This window comes from Schistocerca nitens, chromosome 4, assembly GCF_023898315.1.
Source record: "Schistocerca nitens isolate TAMUIC-IGC-003100 chromosome 4, iqSchNite1.1, whole genome shotgun sequence".
Lineage (NCBI taxonomy): Eukaryota > Metazoa > Arthropoda > Insecta > Orthoptera > Acrididae > Schistocerca > Schistocerca nitens.
Window position 1 is genome coordinate 319,494,684 of NC_064617.1, and position 22,156 is coordinate 319,516,839.

General features: G+C 41.7%; 1 protein-coding gene across 3 annotated transcripts in view; it reads right to left on the bottom strand.

Moving 5' to 3' along the window:
• Positions 1–1,489: 1,489 nt before the first annotated feature.
• Positions 1,490–22,156, bottom strand: part of LOC126252747 (sialin-like) — a 107,551-nt gene continuing 86,884 nt past the window's right edge. For 2 of the 3 annotated variants that reach the window (XM_049953653.1, XM_049953654.1), the window contains 3 exons: positions 19,491–19,611; positions 10,368–10,519; positions 1,490–1,864 (listed from right to left, as the gene is read on the bottom strand). In XM_049953653.1, the coding sequence (XP_049809610.1) occupies positions 10,398–10,519; positions 19,491–19,611 (243 nt within the window). In that variant the 3' untranslated portion in view covers positions 1,490–1,864; positions 10,368–10,397. The remainder of the gene's footprint in view (positions 1,865–10,367; positions 10,520–19,490; positions 19,612–22,156) is intronic. The other variant, XM_049953652.1, reaches the window with a different exon arrangement.

Genomic DNA, 22,156 nt, shown 5'->3' on the forward strand with positions numbered 1-22,156 from the left:
ATATTCATCGCTACAGTGCAGCATTTGCTGTGGTCAGTTCTGAGCCCAAAATTTCAGACACAGTTATATGTGGAAGGTATCACTTTAAGATCACTACGTTTTTTATTATAGGTCAGGTCCAATGACTTCTATGTATGGTTGTTTACTATGCTATACACAACTATATTTTTATGACAATGACAATGTGTCTGCTATAGACTGATGAACTATCAGATCAGATCAGTTGTGTTGTGCTATACTGATAATGTAATGTATGAAACTGCTACTGAATTAGGAAGCACTAATTTTTTGTGTGTTTGTTAACTGCGATGAAAGATTATTGTGCAAGAGTGGAAAATGGAAAAAAAGAAACTGTATAGTTGGTGCTGATAATAAAAATTTAGATCTCTGCTGTTACAATGATGCAATTCAAACAGATGTGACCACTATTTTTACAGCAGTTGATGGCGAGAGAGGAAAACGGTGCGATCTTTTTAGAAGCACTGACACAATCAAAAACATCTCGGTTTTAGATTCCTCACTGGATTCATTACCATATCCATTGTTATTTCCTAACGTAGATCCCGGGTGGCATGCAGATTTGTTCCCTAATACACCAAATAAGACCACTGCAAGACAGCCTAGAAATAAAGTTACTGCGTTGCAATGCATGCCATCGACTTTCAAATAGAGATAGTTTTAGCCTTTTACGTCATTCACAAAAATATTTTTTGCAGTGGGTTGTTGTTATGTATCTACGTACTGAAAATAAAATGCTCTATTTCATAAGGCAGGTCTGTTCTAAGTTCAGAAATCCATACTAACTTACGTGACAAAATTTACCACTAAACCCAAACGATGCTGGAAAATACTGTAAGAAGAGTTATTTTACGAGTATCTTCTTCATTTAATGGCCTCCCAGGAAATATTATCACAATTATTGAGATACGATGTCCATTGTTCAACATTTCAGGAATCCTTCATTATTTGTTACAGCGGTTTGAAATCCTAACTGGCCTGAAATTATTAACAACGTTCATCCACATGAATCTGCAAATCTCGATCCATATATTATTGTGCTGGTATTCAAGGCTAAATTAAAAGAACAAAACATGTTTCTGGTAAAGTAATTTACACAACTGAATTTCAAAAAGAAGGTTGCCACGTGCCCATATTTTAATCACTTTATGTGAAATCGATTAAATAGTTGACATTTTTGATATTGATAAAGTCGTATGTGCAGAGATTCCAGATATTCGAACATACAGTAAATTACACGAATTTGCTGCGAAACTTAGGATGCATGGACTTTGTGGTGCACTTAACCAAAATTCTGTGTACGAGAGATGGTAAACGCACAACAATCAGTTAGTGGATATCCAGTATTGCCAGCTTCTTGTTAAGTTTAAGTCGCCTCTTTGCAATGGAAAAATCTATATTACTACTACTCTTAGTGAAGAATGACTGCAGCGAAGAATAGCGACATATTTTAATAAGGCAGAAACTAAAAAATTGAGACAGCAATTCTTTTGATGAGGTAGAAGTCATGTATTTCAGAATGAACTTAGATTTAAATTTGTGAATACAATGAACACGTTTTCTTCGTGATGCTCAGGTCATAATTCTGCAGACAACTAATGAAGAAAGTTGTTTGCAGAATCTTTCCATCCACGCTATTTGTTCCTTGTTGAGGGCGAGAATAGTTGTTATGGCTCGCCTTGATAGTAACTGTAGCTGTCCTGGTCACGGTGATTGCGTGGTGCGCAGAAAGGGACCCTCGGTATGCCGGCTGCTGTACGCATTTTCTTTCCATCATTGATGACCACAGAGTTCGTGTTGTCTGCAACAACGACGATGTAGCATAGCTGCGTCGACCACATTGGTGCTGCAACGAAGAAAATTGCCAGATGAGCGTAGTGTGGTTTAGATATTCAGTGGAGAAACATACGCCTTGTTAGGGCCGTCGAAGCCCTTAAAAACAACTTGACAGTGCGCGAAAAGTTCAAAATTGTAAGGCGTATTTGCCTGTGAGACATCGATGCCTAGATTGATTTATAGATTTGGAAATTTTCCGTGTTTTCACCGTTTGTGTGCAATAGCTTTCTTGAAATAACTAGCCTGGCCGTAGTCCTACCCTGAAACTAAGGGAACACCTTTGGGGTGTGTTGGAATGTCGTTTTGGCTCCATTGCCCAACATCACTATCTTCTCTGGTTTCGGATTCTGAAGAAGAATGGGCTACCTTTCCTCCACAGACATAGCGTTCTGTTCAAGCTGTCATAAAGACGAAAGGTGAACACAACCCATATTAATCTCCACCAAAAGGTGCCATTATACTTTTGATTAGATAAAGTACTCCCAACCATCATTCATTAGCAGAACAAGAAATGGAAGAAACGGTAGCTGTACCACTGAGGTCACTTGTGGAGTATAGACATAGATGTAGAATGACGCCATCTTAGCGTGGATTAAGCCCACCTTATGCGACGAGTGAAAAACTAAGCGGTAGATCAGACCAGTGGTTCTCAACTTTTTCATCTCAACGCTCCCTTTTTTCCTTGGAGAGATGATCGGCGCACTCAATGTTTATCTTTTACACAGGTCCTATTGTGTTCAAAGTACTGCTGTAAGCATTGGTGAAAAAATGGGATGTTCCTTACACATAATAACTTTATATAAAGTAACTAAATTTTCTTATGTTAAAAAAATGTTTTGACTAATCACTGACATATTTCAAAATTAATTTTTAAAAGAAAATCGTATATTTCATGTGATGAACATACTTTTCTAAAATTCATTTTGAAAATCATTAAAGATTTGTTATAATCAGATGAATAATTAGAAGGTAAGTCGCAGATACCATAACAACTGCCACACTGTAGTCCGTGCCGAGCCGGTTGGAGGAATTCCTAGTCAGAACAATGAGTTTGAGCTCATCCACTTAGAGACCGCTACTGACTTTCATATAGAATGTTTGCTCACGTAACGACTTATGGATGATGGAATATTAATCCTTACAAATTTGTTTCTAAAACTGTTTTCGTATTTATGTGTCTTTCCTTGTTCTGGTCTCATTCACAAACTAACTGGAAATCTAAATATCGGTTTAGTTATTATATTGGATACGTATTATTGTACCAGTATTTAGGAAATTAAATTCACGTACCATTTTGTCTGTTAGTAACTAAAGTAAACGCTGAACACATCACATGACTCCTCACCCTCTCAACCCCCCCTTCATTCCCACTCACTGCGTCCTTTTCGTTCAAACGCCGCCTCTGGAAATGAAAACGCCCCAGGGAGCGGTAACATCCATGATGAGAACCACTAGACTGATGCACACTGAAATACGTGAAGTTTAAACTGGTCGTTAGTCATGTGGTGTCATCTGTGACAAGATTCAGGAACCGCGGCAAGAGCGGTGGTGACGTAACGTAGAGATACAACACATGCACAGGCAGTTATTAATACTGAAGCTAAGCTTCTCTAACAGCAGGTACAAATGGGTGCAGCTGTTTGCGAGTAACGTGGCTGAACTTGTCTTTGACACGGATCAGCAGAAGTAGAAATCCCACGAGATCAGTTTATAGGACGAACGACAGGGTTAGGCAGGACCGGTTTAACACCCACAGCTAAAACAGGCACCAGATGTGCCACAGCTAGAAGATTTTTCTACAGGACGTGTCACAATTAGCAGCGGCTAATTGGACGCCGAGCTGAGAGGGGCGCTAGGGGTGGCCAACTGCAAGATTGTTTTGTATTACAATTATTTGCGAAAACTGACACGGGTTGGAGTGTACAAGGGAAAAGAGGGGAGCCAAATGAAAAGTCATTCGTGTTGAAAAATGTTGTCAAACTGGTCTGGGAATAGGTATGTAGAGAACGGCATACGCTATTTGATCAAAAGTATCCGGACACCTGGCTGAAACTGACTTACATGTTCGTGGCGCCCTCCATCGGTAATGCTGGAATTCAATATGGTGTTGGCCCACCCTTACCCTTGATGACAGCTTCCTCTCTCGCAGGCATGCGTTCAATCAGGTACCAGAAGGTGTCTTGGGGAATGGCAGCCCATTCTTCACGGAGTGCTGCACCGAGGAGAGGTATTGATGTCGGTCAGTAAGGCCTGGCACGAAGTCGACGTTCCAAAGCATGCCAAAAGTGTTTATATGATTCAGAGCAGAACTCTGTGCAGGCCAGTCCATTACAGGGATGTTATTGTCGAGTAACCACTCCGCCACAGGTCGTGCATTATGAACAGGTGCTCGATCTTGTTGAAAGATGCAATCGCCATCCCCGGATTGCTCTTCAAGAGTGGGAAGGAAGAAGGTGCTTAAAACATCAATGTAGGTCTGTGCTTTGATAGTGTCAAGCAAAACAACAAGGGGTGCAAGCGCCCTCCATGATAAACACGACCACACCATAACACCACCGCCTCCGAATTTTACTATCGGCACTACACACGCTGGCAGATGACGTTCACCGGGCATTCGCCATACCTACACCCTGCTATCGGATCGCCACATTGTGTACTGTGATTTGTCACTCCACGCAACGTTTTTCCAATGTTCAATCGTCCAATGTTTTCGCTCCTTCACCAAGCGAGGCGTCGTTTGGCCTTTACCGGTGTGATGTGTGACTTATGAGCAGCCGCTCGACCACGAATTCCGTTTTCTCACCTTCTGCCTAACTTTCATAGTACATGCAGTGTATCGTGATGCAGTAGTGTGTTTACATTTTGCGGCGCGCACTGCAGCTGTAGCGTTTATAAAGCTAAGTACTGACAAACTTAATTGTGCACTGTTACATAGTTATTAAATTTAATAGTTTTCAGCGGTCTTTCTTGCCGTTTTTGGCGAAATAACGATTAAATAAACTTTTGAAAACGTTCACTCGCTGTGTTTTTTAGAGTCCTCTGTGCATTGAAGTCGTTTAATAAATTTCGTACTTTAGTTTTCAACTGACGTTTATTATTGTTTCTAGTGAATTACTTCAGTAAAATTTTCATTCAGTGTTTCAACTTCGTTTAGTGTTCCAGTGGCAGGTTGAATTTTTTGGTTGTAGCTAATAATTTTGTGAAGTTTTGTATTGGTATTGGTGTTAGTTGTGGTGTAGTGGTATTAATACAAGTAGTTGCTTTCTTAGTAGGCAGAGAATTTCGAGACCATTATTGTTAGTTCTACAAATAGTTCGATTGGTGTAACTGAAATTCGATAACGTATAATTTTCTCAGTATCTGTAAAATCTTACCATGAGTGAGAAGTGTGGGCTCTGTAGCAGATTTGTGAGTAGTGGGTTAGGGTGTGGGATTTGCTCAAAGTATTTTCATTGGGGGGAATGCAGTGGGGAAGCCCATGGTCATTTTAGTGAGTTCCTCTCCTGGGAATGCAGAATCTGTAGTATAAATAAGCTGATAGAGGAGCAGGAGAGTAAGATCTGTGCCCTTCATGTGCGGCTACAACGCGCAAAAGAGGAACTACATAGGTTGAGGAGGGTGAAGGGTGGTGGGGAATGGGACCTGGCAGTTGGCAAGAAGGCAGCTAGGAAGAGGAGGTATTCAGACAGTTTTACTTTGCGTATATACAATAGATTTGACCACCTGTCAGAGTTGAGTGGAAAGGAGCCTCGTGCATCTGTAGATGTAGGGAACATCCAGCAGTCCTCAGCAATTAGGAGGCCTAGGTTAGTTGCAAAGTCTGACAGAAAGAAGAAGGTTCTGCTGCTAGGTATTTCTCACCATAGAGTTGTGGGCCAGCAGTTGCAGGAAGTGTTGGGGAGTGAGTACCATGTCACCAGCATTGTGAAGCCTAGGGCAGGGTTGACTCAAGTGACTGACAGCATAGTGGAGTTATGTAGGAATTTTACGAAAGAGGATCAGGTAGTGATAGTGAGTGGAGCAGGGAACAGTCTTGATAGGCACGGGAAATATGATGTAGGTGGTGACCTGGTGAAGATAGCTACTCAAATTGGTGACACTAATGTTCATTTCATGCAACTGTTTTAGCGACATGATTGGCGTAACCTTAATGCGGCTGTCAGGCATGTTAGCATGGGGCTGGGGAGGGCGCTGATGGTAGAGGGCACGGGTCACATCTCAGTGGTGCCAGATGGGTCTATCAGTACATCAGGTTTCACTAGGTATGGCGTGCACCTCAATAGGTATGTAAGTGGAGGCTGGCTAAGCTTGTAGGTGACAGTGTAGGCGGTGGTGGTGGCGGTGGTGGTCGGGTCTCTCATGGAAAAATTCCTGTAGTAGTTGGTGTTAGAGCTACACCTTAATTAGGTTGATGTCAGCTGATAGGTATACCTGCTTAAAGGAAGTCCCTCTAACTAAGGGCTCACCTTTCGAGGATGTAATGTTTCCAAGCAGAGAAGGAATTAGCATATTTCATGAAAATATAAGAGGTATTAGTGATAAAGTTAGTGAACTGCTTATAGATGTTGACTGTGAAATTATTGGTATATCAGAGTGCTAGTTAAATAATTTGACAATTCAGAGGCTTCCTTTACCAGGATACAGATTAGCTGGCTGTTTCTCAAGGAGTTCCTTGTGGGGTGGGGGAGTGGCTATGCACATAAAAAAACAGTATTCCATTTGAGTCCATAGACATATCACGACACTGCAATGAACAGATATTTGAATGTTGTGAATGGACAGTTGAATTTAGTGTAACTAAACTTCTAATTGTTGTTGTTTATAGGTTCTCTAACTCCAACTTAAGACCATTTCTACTCAAGCTAGAGAGGGTTCTTGATTCACTTTGTAGGAAGTGCCAGAAATTAGTTTTATGTGGTGACTTCAATATTAATTTTGTATATGATGGTGCTAGAAAAAGGATGTTGGTAGATCTCCTAAATTCATATGCTCTGATGCAGACTGTTTTTTACAACTAGGGTACAGGGGGACAGTAGCACAGTCATAGACAATATTTTTACTCATTCTTCATTAGTAGATGGGCATTCTGTTAGAAAGAGCGTGGATTGCCTTTCAGACCATGATACACAAATTTTGACACTAAAAGGCTTTTGTACTCAAACCAGTGTTTCATTTAATTACAAACTATCTAGGAAAGTTAATCCAACAGCAATAGAGAGTTTTTTAAAACTTGTCAAGGAAGAACAGTGGCAGGATGTTTATAGTGCCGATAACATAGATGATTAATCTCATGCTCTTTGACAGTTGCTTTCCATTAGAACGTTCTAAACGGGGTACTAGCAGTAATAGGCAGCCCGGGTGGTTGACTAGTCGCATTGGGATATCTTGTAGAACAAAGTGGGAATTATATCAAAATGTTAGAAGTAGTCACAATAAAGCTACAGTAGCCCATTACAAACAGTATCGTAAGGTGCTTAAAAATGTTATTAGGAAGGCAAAGAGTATGTGGTATGCAAATAGAATAATTCACAGGTTAAAATTAAAACTATATGGTCAGTTGTGAAGGAAGTGTCTGGTCAGCAGCACAAGGTCGACGATATAAAGTCAGTTCGCAGTAAAAATATTTATGTTACTGATAAATCAGATATATGTACAGTATTTAACAACCATTTAGTGAACATTGCTGGTGAATTAAATTAAAATTTAGTTTCAACAGGAAATTGTACAACTTTCTTGGCAAATGCCTTTCTGAGATTGATGTCTGAAAAACTCCTCTGTGACACAGACAAGAGGGAGATTGAGTCAATAATTAAATCATTGAAGACTAAGGACTCTCATGGCTATGATGGAGTGTCTAGCAGAATATTAAAGTACTGTGCTGCACATGTTAGCCCTGTATTTAGCCATATTTATAATTTTTCCTTTAGGAATGGTCAGTTTCCTGAACGATTAAAGTACTCAGCAGTAAAGCCGCTTTATAAAAAGGGAGAAAAGGATAATGCAGACAATTTTAGACCTATTTCTATGCCATCAGTGTTTGCAAAAGTTATTGAAAAGGCTGTGTATGTAAGGATAATTGATCATTTTATATCACGCGATCTGCTATCAAATGTACAGTTCGGCTTTATAAGTTGTTTAACAACTGAAAATGCTATATCCTCTTTTCTCTGTGAGGTACTGGATGGGCTAAACAAAAGTTTTCGAACGCTTGGCATATTTTTTGATTTAACTAAGGCATTTGATTGTGTTGATCACAAAATATTTCTCCAGAAATTGGACCATTACGGAATACGGGGAGTAGCTTACAATTGGTTCACCTCTTACTTCAGCAACATGCAGCAAAATGTCATTATTCACAATGTCGATAACGGCTGTGATGTGGGGTTTGAGTGGGGTACTGTCAAGTGGGGGGTGCCACAGGGATCAGTGTTAGGGCCATTCCTGTTCCTTATTTATAGAAATGGTATTCCCTCTAGTATTACGGGTAACTCTAAAATATTTCTGTTTGCTGATGACACTACCTTGTAGTAAAGGATGTTGTGTGAAACATTGGCTCAGTTTGAAATAGTGCAGTACGTGTCATAAGTTCATGGCTTGTAGAAAATAAACTAACGCTAAATCACAGTAAGACTTAGTTTTTACACTTTCTAACACACAGTTCAACAAAATCTGACCTTTTAATTTCACAGAATGGGCGTATGATCAGTGAAACCGAACAGTTCAAATTTCTAGGTGTTCAGATAGATAGTAAGCTGTTGTGGAAAGCCCACGTTCAGGATTGTTATATCCTAGCCAGTAATGCCAACTGCCAACCGAGCCCGCTGCCAAAAAGGTTGGCAGCATCAAGTCCGGACGCCGTCCGCATAAGCAGCGCCAGCGATACAGGAAATCGCCGCAAGTCTGCGCGCGCCACCGCTGGCTTCTGGCTTCTTAAGCGCTGGAGTCGCGAGCGCTAGGACAGTTCTGTATTCGCCGCTCAGTTGTATACTCGCCACCGAATTGTGTACCTGCTAGTCAGTTGTGTGTTCATCGCAGCAGAGTTGTTGTTTGTCGTCAGCCGACGCTGACCTAGCCGCACCGACTCGAACTAGACAGATTTCTGTAGACCATGTTCACCACTGTGTTCTGTATCGTCGTTAATAAAGATAAGTACCGACTTTCATTTAATCCGAGTGTTTGGGTTTTCATCTTTCTGTTCACTGTTCCAGCGGACCGGTCGGCCCGCTATTAAAAGTGTGGTGGTGACTTCGTAGGCCGTTTCTACAGCGAAGTGTTGTCGCTACGAAGGCCGCCACAAAAAGGATCTTCTTCAAAGACTCAATACTGTCATTTTTACTATTCGAACGGTATCAGAAGTGAGTGATCGCTCGACACGAAAATTAATCTAATTTGCTTATTTTCATTCGCTTATGCCGTATGGTATTACATTTTGGGGTAACTCTTCCCATTCTAAAAGGATATTTTTGGCTCATAAACGGGCGGTTCGGGCAATAAGTGGAGTAAGTTCACGAACCTCTTGTCGACTCCTGTTCACGAGTCTGGGTATTTTGTCATTGGCCTCTCAATATATATATTTCTTACTTTTATTTCTCGTTAACAATATTAGCTTCTCCCCAAGAATAAGCAGCTTTCACTCGGTTAATACTAGGCAGAAATCAAACCTGCATTTGGATCGGACTTCCTTAACTCTTGTGCAAAAAGGTGTGCAATGTGCTGCTGCATCCATTTCCAATAAGCTACCACTCGAATTAAAAAATCTTAGTAGTAATCCACGCGCTTTCAAATCGATACTGAAGAGTTTCTTCATGGGTCACTCCTTCTATTCTGTCGAGGAGTTCCTTGAAAAATTAAGCTGTTTCTTATTGTATTGTTGATTACGTTTACTTAAACTTATGGACTGACTTTTTTCGGGTTCACAAACATTTATTTTTATCTGTTACTTTTATGTTTTAATTTCATGTACTGACACGTTCCATGAACTCTGAGATTTACTCTTCAATTTGGTCCTACGGAACTTGACGTGTAAATAAAATAAATAAAAAAGTTTGGAATTCCGGTGTGATGGTGTGGATAGATGTCTGCCTATTACACATTACGACCCTCTTCAAATATCCGCGGTCTCTTGTCAGTCAACAGAAGAGGTCGGCCTGTACGCTTTTGTGCTGTATGTGTCCCTTCACGTTTCCACTTCACTACCACATCGGAAACAGTGGACCTAGGAATGTTACGAGTGTGAAAATCTCGCGTACAGACGTGTGACACAAGTGACACCCAATTACCTGACAACGTTCGAAGTCCGTGAGTTCCGCGAAGCGCCCCATTCTGCTCTCTCACGATGTCTAATGACTACTGATGTCGGTGATATGGAGTACCTGGCAGTAGGTGGCGCACAATGCACCTAATATCAAATAGTATGTTTTTGGGGGTGTCCGGATACTTTTGATCACATAGTATATACAAGTGATCTGCTTAGGTTAAGAAGCTATAATTAGAATTAATGTTAATATACGTACCGTAGAGGTTCAGTGACCAGTTAACGCGGCCTAAGGTACGATAGCTTTCCAGTGACCTTTTTGCGTCGTTTGTCTATCCGCTATTTGCGTTACACCTTCGTCAAATGCTGTGTTCTCGATGCCCTCATTGACGTTTGCTTTCTGTGCCCTTTCTGAAACAACGAGAGATAAAAGAAAGTATAATGAATACGTTTTTTAAATTTCAGTAAGTATCTACCGCTGACCCTGATAATGTATTTATAATGAAGTACAATTCGTGAAAGTGATGTACAGTGTGGTGTTGATATCATATGAACATTAACTTCCACAAAAATCATTAATATTGGTATGGTAGTGAGAATGGAAAAGTAGGAATTAATTGTTTGACATTGATAACTAAAATAACGTAGTTAATTAACCAAACACGGTATCAAGCTATTAGTTTGGCATAGTTACTTAAATTCCTGATCAATACGAAGGGATACCAAGTATGTTCTAGTCCTGACGATTTTAAAGGCTTTATGCTGTTTCTCAGTCTGAGAGACAAAGTGTCATTCGCAAATTAAAACATTTCCGCCTCTTTCCCATTTAGTTTAGTAATAGGACAAAGGCATCGGTGACCCGATACATTCATAGTATTGTAGCAAGAATATCTTTGGTTGAATTAGGGTGCTTAATGGTTTTGTAGTTTTGAAGAGTGCGTTAGTGTATGACTAGGGGGTCACGTCGGGTAGACAGTTCGCCTGGTGCAAATCTTTCGATTTGACGCCACTTCGGCGACTTGCGCGTCGATGGGGATGAAATGATGATGATGATTAGGACAACACAACAACCAGTCCCTGAGCGGAGAAAATCTCCGACGCAGCCGGGAATCGAACCCGGGCCCTTAGGATTCACATTCTGTCGCGCTGACCGCTCAGCTACCGGGGGCGGACAGTGCGTGAGTGATAATCACACTTTCAAGAAGCTCATTAATGACACATAAGTCCGTGGTCAGCTACTTTCATGCGTTCTATAACTACGTATTAAATGTTATGGAAGCATTGTGCAACATTTTCCTTCCACAGATAAGGTACAAAAATTTATTAAAACTATATTGTCCACTTATTCGACTTTGATTTGACAGTCAGCCAGCCATCTCACTTATTATACGATTACTACTATTGCTTAGAATATATATTCGCAAAATCTTCATCCCACGAGCACACCATTTTCCATGTACATAGTCCCCACCCAACCGCACACACACATTATCTCTCTCTTACACACAGATCACATTTCTCAATGTTGCACTCCACCCATGTACAGGTCAACACAGTGCGTTTATATCGTTGTTTGACTGAGTCATGTACTGTAATAATTCCATACTGTCTGAAGCAATGAAGTCCAATAATAATTTAACGACCTGGACATCGGCCTTAGATAAAAGGATTATGATGATTTGAGGTCTCATGTACCTCAAATCAGCAAATAACCTCATAGGATGGGCACTGTGTGTTTCCGCTGCTGACAGGGGACTACAATGTGCGTCGGCTATCACGTAATGAAGAGTCCACTGTCCCAATTAATTTGGTGTCAATTCAGATGAGGATCCAAGGCAAAGGATCATTTTAGAAGGTAGTTTATAATTTTCTATGTATGTTTCCAAAAATTTCAGCTAATTTTTGGATAATAAATTAGCATGAAACGGACAAGGAAATCCAGAAATTACAAGCTAAATTCAAAACAGGATACTTTTCAGCGCTGGTGTGAGAATCATGTCACGAGGATTGGCTTGCGACCTCACTGCCTGCAGAGAACATTCCAATCAGGAAAATGCACAAATTCAGAGATTGACTGTACTTGTTCCCACCAACAAATTATCCGATTCATGAGTCTTCCTCCAGGAAATACTGCCTTTCCCCCATGTAGTCGGGAACGACCGAAAAAAAAAAATAACATTTCCTCCTTTTACCCTCTCGCATAGTCTGTAGCAAGCATGTAAGTGTGAATTGAAGAGTAGACCTGCAGATGTAGGCGTCGCTGGCCCGTGTTCACAACCATAGTGCTACGTGCCTGCATGCAACGGTCAGTGCATACTTTATTTTTTAATGGGTTCAGGCGATTGCACATATCACGTAAATTATGACTTGGAGATTGAGAGTTTTTGCTATTACTTATCTTAACTCACTGAAAAGGCATAACATACTCCTCACGTTACCGGATGACTGCTTTTCAATTAGGCTACTGTGTTTTTGAACGGTACTTTCTTAGAGGTTGTGCTAAAGCGATTCAGCTCTTTCGTGGGTGATGGGTCATAAATTGTCCCACTAACTCTGAGCATCGATTTGAGTCCAGGGACGTAATGTTATTCGTCTTTCGGGTGGTGCTCCCATGTGAGGACGACTGTACTGGACCTGAGAAAAATTCGGGACAACTTTCTACTAACAACAGCGAAGGCTGTGACTGATCATATTGACTGGCGCGTATACACACATCAAAAATAGTTTTGCATGATCCCGGTTCCCAGAACTCCTGAAGATAGACGTTAACTGTGGATATTGTATCACAGACACAGTCCCTTTGCTGTTCGGAGATGTCACTAAACCAGCCCAAAGATTTAAACAACCAAGCATGAGCAGCGCCTATTAGACGGAGGGGGTCCGACAGCCGATCAGTTCCAGTCATTCCACCATGAAGGAGGTACGCGGCTCGTGTTGTCTGTAGTTCAACCATGCCTAGGCGGTCAATACCACGGTTCGATAGCGTCCGCATTGTTACTTTGTGCCAAGGACTGTCAACAAGGGAAATGTCCAGGCGTCTGAACCAAAGCGATGTTGTTCGGACATGGAGAAATTACAGAGAGACAGGAACTGCCTTACTCAGGCCGCCCAAGGGCTACTGTTGCAGTGGATGACCGCTACCTATAGATTACAGCTCGGAGGAACCCTAACAGCAACGCCACCATGTTGAATAGTTTTTTTCGTGTAGCCACAGGACGTCGTGTTACGACTGAAACTGTGTACAATAGGCTACATGATGCGCAACTTCACTCCCGACGTCCATGGCGAGGTCCATCTTTGCAACCACGACACCATGCAGCGCGGTACAGATGTGCCCAACAACATGCCGAATAGACCGCTCAGGATTGGCATCAAGCTCTCTTCACTGATGAGTGCTGCGTATCCCTTCGACCAGACAATCGTCGGAGACGTGTTTGGAGGCAACCTGGTCTGGCTGAACGCCTCAGACACACTGTCCAGCGAGTGCAGCAAGGTGGAGGTTCCCTGCTCTTTTGGGGTGACATTAAGTGGGGCCGACGTACGCCGGAGGTGGTCATGGAAGGCGCCTAACGGCTGTACGATACGTGAATGCCATCCTCTGACCGATAGTGCATCCATGTCGGCAGCATATTGGCGAGGCATTCATCTGTGTGGACGACAATTCGCGCCCCCATCGTGCACATCTTCTGAATGACATCCTTCTGAATAGCGACATCGCTCGACTAGAGTGGCTGCATGTTCTCCCGACACGAACCCCGTCTACCTGTCTTTCAGACTGCCTGGAATAGACTGAAAAGGGCTGTTTATGGACGACGTGACCCACCAACCACTCTGAGGGGTCTACGCCGAATCGCCATTGAGGAGTGGGACAATCAGGACCAATAGTGCCTTGATGAATTTCTGGATAGTATGCCACGATGAATATAGGCATGCATCAATGCAAGATTACATGCTACTGGGTATTAGAGGCACCGGTGTGTACAGCATTCTGGACCACCACTTCTGAAGGTCTCGCTGTATGGTGGTACAACATGAAATGTGTGGTTTTCGTGAGCAGAAAAAAGGGCGGAAATAATGTTTATCTCTATTTCAATTTTCTGTACAGGTTCCGGAACTCTCGGAACCGAGATGATGCAAAACGTTTTTGATGTGTGTACGTGTACGCTGTAACCTAACTGTTACTTGACATATGCCAATTTTTATTGATTCACACTTTCCAAAAGATGTCTGAGGTAAGCAAGTATTCGTCTTATTAACTTAAGGATCGTTTTTACAGTTCCTTACTCCAGTCGATAAAAATGGAACCCTTATAATATCACTTTGTTGTCCGTCTACCTGTCTTTCAGACTGCCTGACTCTCTGTCCGACTGTTAATGACACACTCATCTCAGAAACGGGTGGAGGTAGGAAGTTGAAATGTATCTCACATACTGAAGTCTACAGTCCCTTGACAATGTAAAAAATTTAAATTTCTAAGTCAAAGCAATCAAAAGATACTACCATTTATGTCACATGCTTTGATACTCGCAAACGCATTCACCAAATCCTATACGGTCCTTCCAGTTGACCTAGAATCACAAAATTTGACAATAAGCAAGTTTCCACAGTACAAGGAAAGAAAAAAATCCGAAAATTGTTAATTTGTATATTTTTCAGACACTACAAGACAATGAGATCCTGGATTATCTTTTCTCACTAGCAGACGAACTTGAGAAGTCAGAAGTTGAAGCTGATAATCTGGAAAAGGACGATACTACAGCTTCAGAGACATTTGGAAGATGTATGCCACATATCAGGTCAAAATTGTCAACGGCAGCTGGCAGATCACAAATTTTACAAATAACAAATAATACTGGCAGTAGACTTACAACTATCCTCAAATTTTCGTTGATGAGAATGCTGATGAAAAGGCTGAACACAGCTCTCAAGATGTTAGTGGCTTTGATAGTGATTGTGGTAATGATACATCATTCTTCGAAAACAGTATGGTTCTGTCTAAGAAGCCAAAATCTAAAGTGGATTTCACTGCGTCAGATAATGAATTGTTTGAGAAACCTTTTTGCAAAAATATTATGGAGCACATATGTTTGCCAAAAAAATTATATACTGCTCCAAATAATATGTATAAGTAAAACGGAAAAAATAGCTGTTCTTGAACTGCATAATTCATAGGCATGCTCATAATAACTGGAATCCTTTACCTACTGGTAACTGATAATTGCCGCAGTGCAGACCCAATGCTGAAAGTGAGTTCAGTTACAATCATCATGACACTGTCAAGGTACAAGAAAAACGTACAGAACCTGCACTGCAATGGCAATAGTGTTAATTTTCCTCCAAAAACGGGTCCATATTATAATAAAATGTGTAAAATTGGACCACTTATTGCGTCACTGAACAAGAACTGTTTGGCAGAATATGAGCAATCTTCTATACTGGCAACGGACGAATTACTGTTGGCACTCAAGGGGCACACATTTCAGATAGTATACGAAGCCCATAAAAAGGGTTACAAAACCTGGTGTCTTGCATATCCTAAAAGCAGTTTCATTTCAAGCTTTGCAGTGTACACCGGTAAATCCAGCAACCCAATACAAGACTTCAAGAATTACCAGACGTGTAAGCGAGCAGTGCTGGAGCTGTGTGAATCATTTGCTTTACACGGACAGAAGCATTGTATTCGATAACTCTTTTATTATAGAAGATGAAAGGATTGACAAACTGAACTCTTTACAGTTGTGGAAATTTAAGAGGAGAGGATTGTCATAAATATTAGCATACATAAAAGGTGATTACAAACGTGGAGAGTTTCTGTTTGCAGTACGGTGTGGTGTAACTACTTTGAAGAGGTAGGACAAAAAAAGCAGTCTGTGTGATGTCTACTTACAACGACCCAAAATACGTCAAATTTATTGAAATAAAAATTAAAGATGGCTCTAATATAAATGTATCTTGTCCTGAAGTAGTATGCGGAGCCGTGAAGTTCGCTATGCTACGGGAACGTTACATGATAAGCAGACGATCTGTAAAATTGTAGCAAGGATTACTTTATTTGTTGTTGATTTGGCTATTATCAACTGATACGTCTTGTATAAAATACCGGTAGAACGGCAAAAGAGAAAACAGCTGACCTTTCGTCTAGATTAACAACACAACTGATTCATATGTATTCATCCGAAAAAAAGAGCGGTTCGGTGCCCACTTTTCTAGTCTGCCAGCTGATGTCCAGCTAGTGAAAGCAGATAAACATGTCATGAAAGACAGTGGCACTAGGGAGAAATGCAGGTACTGCATTATAAAATCTATAGATAAGAGAACAAAAGTAATTTGTGATGCTCAGATGTACCACTTTGTGCCAGACTGTGCTTTTCTTTCATGGCATGTAATAAATTAGTACATGTATAGGTAATTTGTCAATTACATTATTTCCTACCAAAGCCTGTTTGCGTCTAAAAAAGAAAATCACAAAATCCTCGAGTCATCTGAAAACTGTATTCACCGTGAAAGCTTGCATTCGCATGTAGCAGACATCTACGGGGAGGAGATCCACCGTATCTTCTAGATGCTGCAGAAACTTCGAATGAAGAAAGCAAATGTGCTTAACAGACTGGCTTTCGTACAGCATTGTCGGGACAACGACATTATGCCGCGGTTTGCTCACCTGCGGCACGCTACCCACACGACAAGGACTAACGGATTTTACAGCGTGCTAGTTTGGCCCTGGTATGGGAGCACATTTGCATCGCGAGACTTGAACTAGACAAAATTGGACGTACTCTACTAGCATTCCACCAACGACTGTTATCCACTCTCGTCCTGTATGTGGGAGTGGGTGGATAGAAAAACCTTCGCATCCTGTGAACTCTGCAAGCGCAAAGCTATTTTGAAACAAATTAACAAGTTGCCCCGACTTCCGGAGGTACACAGACAATCAACACCAAGGACTAGAGGACCATCATCAGTTTGACTGGAAAGCAGCTTTACGAGGCGACAACATCCGTGCTGTCAAAAGGAATAAATTTGGCACCGGTTCCACACACATTAAGCAAACGGGAGATCATCAGCAGCATCTATCTAGCCATTCTGGGGCTGTTCTCTGATACCGCCGAAGAAGTGAGAAGAGAGACCTGCAGAGCCCTTTACAAAGCAAACATGCCGAAAACTAGCGTCTCCTCGGCATAACACAGAGCGATATGTGACCTTCGAGAAGACAGTTGACATAGGCAGTGCGACGATGGTGCTACGATCAGCTGACTACTGGGAGAAGATTGAGATGCTATTACAAGACCCAGCTTACAAGCCAGTAGGAAAGGATCCTATACCATCTATGACTAGGAAGTCCAGATCACTCCTTAACAACTCAGGAATGGACAAGGACACGGTCAAAAGGTTTTACCCTGGAGCACTGATACCACTACGGTTATATGGCCTTCCACAGATACACAACAAGGAAGTTCCACTACGTCCAGTAGTGGAAACGATAAATTCACCATGCTGAATAGCCAAACACTTGGCCTAGTTACTTTATAGTAAATGGGCCAAGTGTTTAGCTATTCTCGTGGGTCACAGCACATATGTCAAGAGTTCAACTGAGTTTATGAAGATGCTTCAGAGGATACATCTGGTCAAGGGTGATCTCGTGGTCAGTTTCGAAGTCACTTCTCTCTTCATATGGATACTGCTAGATGGCTCCTAGGCTTTTCTAGGGAGCTACTTTGACGAAGACACTGTGGGACTGTTGCGCGATACGCTCACTACCACCTACTTTCAGTGTGGTGGAAAGTTGCACCAGCAGTCAGACAGGTTTACTTTGGGAACCCTCCACCCCCATCCCCACTCCTTGCGCCAGGCATCGCAAACCTATACCTGGAATACTTCGAGGAAATGGATCTCAAAACCATGCGTCTGAAACCAAAGGCATTCTACCGATACGTGGACGACACATTCCTGGTGTGGCCACAGGGTGAAGAAAACCTGCAGGAAATTCTTGACCTCATTAATAGCATACACGACAATGCAAAGTTCAACATGGAGGCAGAAGAAAACGGATGGCTCCCTTTCCTGATCGCACACTGCGACATTCTATCTATAGAAAAAAGACACAAGCAGAACTGTACGTAACCGATTATAGCTGCCACCATCCAGCGCAACGCAAATTCACAAGAATGGCTACTCGGGTACATAGACAAGAGGAGCTCTCCAGCCGAAAAAGAAAAAAAAAAAGGCCATCGGAAAGAAGACATGAAACGTATAGCGTTCCTTCCATATGCTTCCATATGCTGGGGCCCCCACGACCAAAATCGCCAGGATATTTGAGAAGAACAACATTAAAACCATTTTCCGCTCTTCGGATAAAATAAAAAATACGCCTGGCTCAATGAAAGGCAAATAGCACTATGGATACCTGGAGCCTACAGCATCAGTTGCGAATGTGACAAGCAGTATATTGGCCTGACGTGACGCCCTGCGCCGTCATGAGATAAGCGTTCGCTTCGGAAACTGGAAATTTGTGGTAAGGTCTTATGGGAGCAAACTGCAGAGGTCATCCGTCCCTAAGCCTATACACTACTTAATCTAACTTAAACTAGCTTACACTATGGACAACACACACACCCATGTCCGAGGGAGGACTCGAACCTCCGACGGGGGGAGCCGCACTGTTCGAGACAAGACGCCTAGACAACGCGGCTACCCCGCTAATCGCTTCGTCCAAATGGACAAATCCGCAGTGGCATAGCACACTCGCAACAAGGTCATATGTTTGATGTTGAACAGACAGAGATATTGCGCCGGGTGAACGTGTTCTGGGACTCGATCACCAAAGAGGCAATGGAGACAGGGATCCATGATTATCATGTCAACCGGGATAGCAGTTTCCAGCTGGGCTCTGCATGAGATGTATCGCTATCAAGAATACGCTGAGTGCGCTCTGATTTGAAAGCGGCTAATGGAACAGACAGGCGTCACCAGGACGCGACAGCATGACCCTCCAACACGCCGGAAATCCCCGCCCTCCCACCACCGCCAGCGATTCCCTCCCTCCTCCTCCTCTTCTCACCCCCCCCCCCCCCCCCCCCGTCGTCCTGTCCATGACGCCAGTTCCGGAGGCACGCGATTGACCAAGCAGTTGCAGACGATACACAGGAGCCTTCAGTCCAACGTCTATAAAGATATGAACTGAACACGAACCCGACATTTCGCCTGTAGATGACGAGTAGGAAACCTGTCGAAACTTTGCCGTAATATGACGCTGATAACCCGAGAAGACTTTATCATCGAAATTTGTCGAGAAAGCCTGCGTTCCCATATAACCATTTCCAAGTTACAGTCTAGAACTTTAAGAGAATATTCCAGAACATTGTATAATGAATGTACAACTCACCTGAGGCTGGCACGTTCCAGGGCTGCTCCTCAGTGGTAGTGAACACAGCGTAAACGACGTACGACACGGTGGCCACCGCAGCCGACAGGTAGAAGACGGTGTTCCAAGCCGCACGCGTTGGCTGTAGGCAAATGTTTTTTGCGTTATATTTTAAGCGACTGGACACAGGGTCCAGAGATTTCAGTTAACTTCAGAATGGTTTTACCTCCTTAGTTTCTTGTTGCTACTTTAGTGACTATTTCACAGTCAGTGCAATAATTGGGTATCAATAATCAGTCTTGCTGTGGCCACGGCACTGTACTTTTGTCTGTGTCGTATGTGTGTGTGAGTAGGAGTACTTCTGCTAGTAAAAGAGCTAAAGCTCGAAAGTTAGTGTGAATGTTGTTGTCTGTTACGTGTTTCTTTACTTCACGCATTGACATGCTCTAGGTGAGTGTTGCATTTCCCTTATTTTACATGCTGAACTAATAATAAATCATTCTAGGCTGGTCACCCTTTCTTTTCTGTATGATGACATACTGTCACCTTTAATTTTTTTTTCGTTGTAGCTGTGAACAAAAATAAATGTAGATTTATGTCTTACGTCACAGTATGGGCAAAACAGCAGAAGAAGGCTAAAGAAAGGGAACGACCCTCCAGCGAGGGACGAACCGATAGCTGAAATTGTTTCACTACGTGCCACATGCTACTACTACTGCCGTAAACAAGCTTTCGTCAACATAACGATGGCTATTACGAAGAGTTTACAATAGGAAAGATACGAACAACTCAATCGTAATTGCAGGAAAATCATAAGTCAGGAATTTTATGTAATTAACAGACTCTTCTTGGGTCCACACGCTAGTATGGGTCCACATGCTAGTATGATGCATTGACTCGAAAGATAGACTGCAAGGAGTGCAGAAACAACGAAAGTCAGCGTCTCGTGGTTTTTCTGTTCCAATCGACGTATGGCATTTTCTTGTATTAAAAAAAAAAGTCGATGAAGTTTCTAACATGTTGTTCAAATACAGTCAAAAAAAAAACGTTTACGTACCTTTCTTTATTGTCCAAGGAGAAATGGCAACCACGCTGTCATTCGATTTTGTCTTGCTTATTGTGGGCTCTTTGACAAGGTGAGTTTTCATTTTCACACACTTTTGCACTTTACAAAATACATTAGAAATACTTCAGTGTGTATATTTCATATATGAAGACAAAATCAACAATTCCCTGAATTTCAAGTGACGGAGTTCGAACCCCCGGATTCGGATTTTAATAACTGGCGAAAAGATTGTTAAGACATTTAGCCATGGAATCAATTGACAATGCCGTTGCTGCCTAACAGAGAAACATATCTTCCCCTCTTCCTCCATATAAATAGATGGAGTTTCAGTACTATTCACAACACAAGGTACTTCCAAGTGTCAACCAGTTAATTCATGGTTTAGTGTATCACTTATTCACTCTCCAAAAATCACGCCAATTCCAAGGTGTCTGGTGAATAAAAAAAGGTAGTAGAAGTTAAGAAAATAGTTGAATATGTGCTGCAGGATTTTATGAAACCTTTTTCAGTACTGACGTGGGCAATGATACTGCAGGTGACGATGTCTTATGAACTTATTACTCTCATTTAATCGTACTGTACCGTTTGTTTTACTTTAGTAAATTTGCGATATGATGCTTTATACTAAAAGAAGATTATGTCAAGTGTTTTCATAAAAGTGTTGGGAAGTCATGTGTTTTGTAATATTTCCATGTTTATTTTTTACCTGGAAAATACAGATTGAATAATATTTTTAGTTTCATCTGTTTTTATGATGAAATATTTACCTTCCTACAGTATGTTACCTTTATCCAAGGATTGTTCGTTTAGTGCACTAACAACATAACTTGACTCGATTTTGTAGTGACTGAAACATTATCACATATCCTCTCAGTCGGTGGAGTTCATTTCCTCCGCTCCTTCCGCGTGCTCCACTTTTTTTTAACAGGCAGTGAACTGAATTCGTTTTCTCTGGTGACACCTACTTTACAGGATGTACCGTAGTTAATGTCGAAGATATACATGGGTGGAACTACAGAACAATACAAGCACAGATGTTACAGTAAACACGGGTCTGCAAGCGAGCCTTGCACGAGATAATAGCACATGCGTTGTTACGAAGCGTCACTGCGTTTAGTATGAATTTTATGGTAAGTAATACAAACGAATTTGAAATGTAAACTTTCTAATTGAGTTGCCATCTAATTAGGTTAAGGAAAGGCCACCTGCGTTTATAGCATTGATAGAGTTAGAAAATTTTGACAGTGTCGACTAGAATACTCTCTTTGAAATTCTGAAGGCAGAAGGGGTAAAATACGGGGAGCGAAGGGCTGTTTACAGTTTATACAGAAACCAGACAGACGGCATTTATAAGACTTGAGGGCCATGAAAGGTAAGCAGTGATTGAGAAGGGAGTGAGTCACGGTTGTAGCCTATCCCGATATTATTCAATCTGTACACTGAACAACAATAACGGAACCGAAGAAAACTTTGGGGTAGGAAAAGAAATAAAAACTTTGAAGTTTTCCTATGACATTGTAAGTCTATCAGAGACAGCAAAGGAGTTGGAAGATCAGTTGAACGTAATGGACATTGTCTTGAAAGGAGGATATAAGACGAAAATCAACAAAAGCAAAACAAG